Source organism: Sinocyclocheilus anshuiensis, unplaced genomic scaffold, assembly GCF_001515605.1.
Source record: "Sinocyclocheilus anshuiensis isolate Anshui unplaced genomic scaffold, SAMN03320099.WGS_v1.1 scaffold469, whole genome shotgun sequence".
NCBI classification, from domain to species: domain Eukaryota; kingdom Metazoa; phylum Chordata; class Actinopteri; order Cypriniformes; family Cyprinidae; genus Sinocyclocheilus; species Sinocyclocheilus anshuiensis.
The window spans coordinates 1,657,398-1,662,645 of NW_015537995.1; the positions used below are offsets into that span (position 1 = coordinate 1,657,398).

The 5,248-nt window shown below is 38.0% G+C and overlaps 3 protein-coding genes across 3 annotated transcripts in view; 1 reads left to right on the forward strand and 2 right to left on the reverse strand.

Moving 5' to 3' along the window:
- The window catches only part of pdcd11 (programmed cell death 11), a 27,516-nt gene extending 24,645 nt beyond the window's left edge, over nucleotides 1-2,871 (reverse strand). Inside the window, exons 1-3 of the mRNA XM_016470729.1 lie at nucleotides 2,792-2,871; nucleotides 2,434-2,546; nucleotides 2,186-2,320 (exon numbers count right to left, since the gene is read on the reverse strand). Coding sequence (XP_016326215.1) covers nucleotides 2,186-2,320; nucleotides 2,434-2,532 — 234 coding nt within the window. The 5' untranslated portion in view covers nucleotides 2,533-2,546; nucleotides 2,792-2,871. The remainder of the gene's footprint in view (nucleotides 1-2,185; nucleotides 2,321-2,433; nucleotides 2,547-2,791) is intronic.
- Nucleotides 2,872-3,040: 169 nt separating this feature from the next.
- Nucleotides 3,041-3,987, forward strand: LOC107676005 (up-regulated during skeletal muscle growth protein 5-like). The gene is made up of 4 exons (XM_016470521.1): nucleotides 3,041-3,115; nucleotides 3,503-3,605; nucleotides 3,701-3,796; nucleotides 3,877-3,987. Exons 2-3 carry the CDS (start codon nucleotides 3,519-3,521, stop codon nucleotides 3,788-3,790), a joined length of 177 nt encoding a protein of 58 aa, XP_016326007.1. The 5' UTR covers nucleotides 3,041-3,115; nucleotides 3,503-3,518; the 3' UTR covers nucleotides 3,791-3,796; nucleotides 3,877-3,987.
- A 12-nt stretch (nucleotides 3,988-3,999) lies between these two features.
- The window catches only part of LOC107676012 (transcription initiation factor TFIID subunit 5-like), a 15,024-nt gene continuing 13,775 nt past the window's right edge, over nucleotides 4,000-5,248 (reverse strand). The window contains exon 11 of the mRNA XM_016470534.1: nucleotides 4,000-4,681. Coding sequence (XP_016326020.1) covers nucleotides 4,464-4,681 — 218 coding nt within the window. The 3' untranslated portion in view covers nucleotides 4,000-4,463. The remainder of the gene's footprint in view (nucleotides 4,682-5,248) is intronic.

Here is a 5,248-nt window from a genome sequence, read left to right on the forward strand (position 1 = left end):
TTTTTACTCCAAACTCACTTCATAACGTCAGTCGAGTGTTTGAAATAATCCTTATAATAATAATAATGTCACAATCCTTCTGTGAGATGATGTGGCTTCTTACACAGAATAAGGCACGCAACATATTTCATAGTATTTAAGCAGTGATAAAGGCATTGCATTATAAATATACTTTATTTTAATGAAAATTATAATAATAATAACTCAGATAAACCATATATTGTCAAAATCGTGTGCTTATTAGTCATGTTGAATCAATAAACGCAGTTAAATCTTCTGTTTATCCAGCTACCGCTATAGGCATTTTCTGGGTTTCTTCTGCGAGGTGTATTTGGAGTTTCAGCGCGAGAGCGCCCTCTGGCCTTTGGATGGAGATTTACTGCTGATCACAGAACCGTGCTTCACTGAAAGATACGCATGACAATCGCAGCTTCTGTCGAATCGCGATCTCGACTCCATTTCGATTTATCGTGCAGCCCTAGTGGGAAATATCAGTTTACATGTCCAAACATTCATTTTGCCATTAATTGTAATAATCCAGTGAGATTTTTGTCTGACAACAGCCAGTGCTCCACACAGAGATCTGATCATCATCAGTCTGTCTGGAATCACATGAAGAAACAGAACAAACTGAGACAGACTCAATCCAGAAGAACTGATGCTTCAGGAGACCTACCTGCAAAGCTTCCTGAAAAACTATGCGCAAGTGCACCGAGGGCAAAAGCTGCTTTAAACGCAAAGGATGCTCTCACCAAATGTTGATTTAATTTAGTTAATAGAAGTTCATTGATAAAGAAAATCTATTTATGACATTATATTTTACAGCATTTTTACACAAGTGCCTAAAACGTTTAAAAGTACTGTAGCTTTGCAGGGAGGTCTCTTGCAGCATCTTGGAGACGTTGGCACAGTTCTTCTGTATTTAGTCTGTCTCAGTTTGTCTCAAGACAGACTGATGATGATCAGATCAGATCTCTGTGTCTGTCAGACAAAAATCTCACTGGATTATTACAATTAATGGCAAAATGAATGTTTGGAAATGTAAACTGATATTTCCTACTGACACACTACAGCAAAAGATAGAAATAACTGACTTAAAACCATTTTTAGCTGCTGAAAATACTAGTGGTATCGTTTCCATCCACCTATTTTTATGCGCATTTTGGGATATTGCATAAAAAAACACTGAATGGAAATGCCAAGATGCGCATAAATTTAAAAAATGTGCATAAAAAAAAACTTATACGCTCAACTATGTAGGATAAATTTCTTATCTGGTAAACATGCTCATAAACTATGATGGAACCCCTTTTACCGAATAAATTCCTTAATGCACATAAAAAAAAAACACGTGACTTTGCGATGGGATAAAACTGGACCAACCAATGGACCGATCTCATTGCACAGCATCTGAAATGCTAGTTTTGTCATTCAAATATGCTTGAGCAAAGTCTCGTCAAAGTGCTTTGTTATAATTAACTCCAAGAACTGCGTTCCCAAACATCAGATTCCGAAAATAAGATAACATGACCACAGTTTGTCTGCACGCTCTGAAGCTCGTAATTTATTGTATACAAAAAATTGTATATACAGTGCCGCCCTTCTACAGCAGCAAATACAATTGTTCTTCATGATATTTGGCAAAAGTTAATCAGGAAGTGACGATTTTGTTCTCTTCAACTCACTGGATGGAAACGGTGCTTTATTCGCAAATGTTTTATGCGATATTCCAATTTTGCGCATAAGTTTAATTCGTAACTTTGGATGGAAACATAGCTACTGTGTGTGTGTGTGTGTGTGTGTGTGTGTGTGTGTGTGTGTGTGTATATATATATATAGTATTCCGTTTGATCACCACATTTGAATGATCATTGCAAAAAATGTGTTTATGTATATATATTCTGTTTATGTATATACTGTATTCTATATATAGTACCAGTCAAATGTTTGGACACATGAATGGGAAAGTGTCCAAACTTTTGACTGGTACTGTACTATAATATACACAAAGAATATCGGCCGATATATCGGTATCGGCCTTTTTTTAACGTGGAATCGGTATCGGCCCCAAAAAACCCATATCGGTCGGGCTCTAGTATACACACACAGTAGCTATGTTTCCATCCAAAGAGTGTATTTTAACTCAATATTGCAAATGACAAATATCTCATATGGATATACATACCCGTAAATGAAGAATTTCCACAGTGGTGGAAGTATTAAGTTTTAAATCCCCTCTTTCCACTTTTTGTTGTTTAGTTTTTTGCTTTTCATCTTGTCGCGCGACCTTTCTCTTCTTTGTAACCACTGTGTCACGTGTCTGAAAAACATTACATACATGCACACATTACTCTCATAGCAGATGTGAAGGCAGCACATTGATCTTAATTAAAAGCACTGTTGTAGCCACTACCATCATAATCATCATCTTACTTCAAAAAGATTGTCCACGTCTCGTGTCTTAACATTTTTGGACTCGGTGGTCTTCTTCTCTGTCCCACCACGAGGAAAATCTTCCTCCATAGACGCCATTCTTCACAATGTACCTAAATATAAAGGCTCTAATGAATTCCAATAAAGAAACAAACGCATAAAACTTAGAGCCTTTTAGACAAGAATCCTTGCCTTGTCTAACATCTGCCCACGTCTTTACAAAACTGCAGGCACGGACACATTAGAAACACAACATATACTATTATGCAGCGTTTAATCAACACATTCCTTACATTTAAACACGCAACATGTGCCAGTAAAAACCCTCTAGAGGTAAAAACGAATTATTTTTACTTACGCGATAAAACGTTGCGTAGCTCAATGTAAAACTCTCTGTGTAAGTAAATCTCACATCATGTTCCTCAGAAGCGTGCGTTCTGTACGACCCGGACGTAAACACTGAGAGGCGGGATTTAAGATTATACCGCAGAGAAAAGACTCAACCAATAGAATGACGGGAAAATTAGATTGACGTCTCTGCGAACCTATTGTTTTAGTGTAAAAAGTGATTGACGTGAGCGTAATCCAATGACTGCTGTTCATTCAGGCTATCACCACGAGGGCGGGATTTCCTTAAACATTCACGTTCCGGCTACTCCATTGAAGGGCACCAGTCCGCTTGGTTAGTCATGTTTCACATTTTAATAGAAATGCCTTTTATTCAGCGAGTTTTAGAAATCGATGCTGTTTTTATATTATTTGCAAAGCGAATATATACTGCTCAGTAAAGCCCGCAGGTCGCATTGATTTACCATAAAGGCGCTTGGTTTAGCAAACGGACTGAAGAGCTAATATACAAATTATAATATTGAACATCTTTGAATTTTAAAGATTATTGAAATTACCTATAACCTCTCATTATTCTACAACTACATTTCAGAAAAAAAACTGTCATTGTTCCAATAAGCAGTGTTGTCCTTTATGCATTTTGCGTGACCTTACGTATTTATGAAAAATATGCGCAACGTTGAATGTATTTATTTTCATTTATGAATATGTCTATCAACAGTTTGCTCACAGAAATCATGGGAGGACACGACGCAGGAACTCACCACCAGTTCACTGGCATCGCCAAGTACTTCAATTCATACACAATCACAGGCAGGAGGAATGTAAGTTGAATTACACTCAAGTACGCATTGCCTTTGTATTTTCCACTACATTAAGTATTGAAGTAAACCGGACTCTGTTTGTCCCTTGACTTCAGTGTGTGTTGGCCACATACGCCAGTATTGCTGCCATTATCCTCTTCTTCAAATTGAAGCCCAAGAAGCAAAAAGCTGTGAAATCAAGTTAATTTATAGTAAGTACTGCCTAAATTGAACTTTTCCAAAATGTATGTATATTTCCAAGTTTAATTCCATCTCTTTTTCTTCTGTTTAGGATGTTTTGTGATGAAACTAGGGGTGCGTGAAGCTGGATGTCCTTGTTTTGACCTCATCACTTCAGTTTAACTATGTAAAGAATAAAAAAAGATCACTTGTACCAAACAAACATTGTGTAGAAAACTTGTTTTATTTACAATTTTAGGCACTAGTATTAAAATTTGTACAGGAATTGAGAAGAGTGTTCATATGCAACACATCTCAAAGATTAATAACCAGTTTCTGAATTGGAAAAGTTCCTTTACAAAGACAAAAGGAGACCAGCCACATCATTGTGAGACATCGAGGGCCTTGAAAACAAGCATGGCAGTGATGCTATCGATGAGAAAAAGAAATGAGCTTCTCATGAGCATGAGGTGTAAAATCTGATCTAGGATCAGCATCTGAACGATGCAAGAGGTATTGGTGGCTGCTCCCAGGTAGCTCATGTATGCTCCGTGTTTGATGGTTCATTATGATGTCTTTCACTTCGCTTGAACCTATTTCACATGTTAGGATGAGCAGTAATCTTTAAATAATATGCACCGTTCATGAAAAACAAACACGGCTACGCAAAGTCATTGTCCTCAGGAATATCCAGTCTCTTCACTGGGAGTTGTACGCGCCTGCGGCCAGTAGCAGGTTGCGTCTGGTGAAGTGGAGGTGGGTGACAGGTGTGGATTTGCTGTGATACATCCCAAGCAGCAGCTCCTGGGAGTTATCCGGCAGGTGAATGTGGCCCGTCGCTGCGGTGAAGTCGTCAGTCTCCATGTCATCGAAAGCCTTCATGGAGTCCCATAGCCGAACGGTGTTATCCATAGAGCCTGGAGCAAAACACAGAATTTCAAGTTGAACTGAATGACTTTTATTAAACCTGTAAAGACTGACATCTGAAACAATAGTGCAAAAATCTATTTTTCTTAAATGAAACAGTTTATTGAACCTTCAGACAAAAAAAGGGGAAAAAACCTGCTGTATTCTGTATTTTTGTAAATATTTGATACAAAGGCTTTTATACTTAAAGGTCCCATATTGTCAAAACTGAAATTTCCTGGCTTTTTTCATGATAACTGAGGTCTTCAAGTTTCAAAACAGTCAGTCCACAGTAAAATGCACACAGCCTGCATAAAGTAGTGATAAGAAGTGTGTGCTGCAAACGCGAGCATTTTTGACGAGCATCGTTTCTGTTTAGTCTGCTCGTTTTATCGCGTTTAACCACAGCTGTTGTCAGTTTTTTGTCTGGCAGTGGCAGCAGATTTGCGATCAAATTTCTAATTTGAGGCTGTATTACGTCGATTCTGGCACCCAGCATCACAAAAAGATGATATTTTAAGCTCCTTATGTAGCCGAATCTGCACTGGTTTGAAAGGAACGCCTCCCGTTTCCACTTT

What these genes read in the sequence shown, in the direction of transcription:
- LOC107676005 (XM_016470521.1), top strand. Translation starts at nt 3,519, where the DNA reads ATGGGAGGACACGACGCAGGAACTCACCACCAGTTCACTGGCATCGCC. An exon ending in CAATCACAGGCAGGAGGAAT is followed by an intron (nt 3,606 to 3,700) that starts GTAAGTTGAATT and finishes CCTTGACTTCAG; the next exon opens with TGTGTGTTGGCCACATACGC.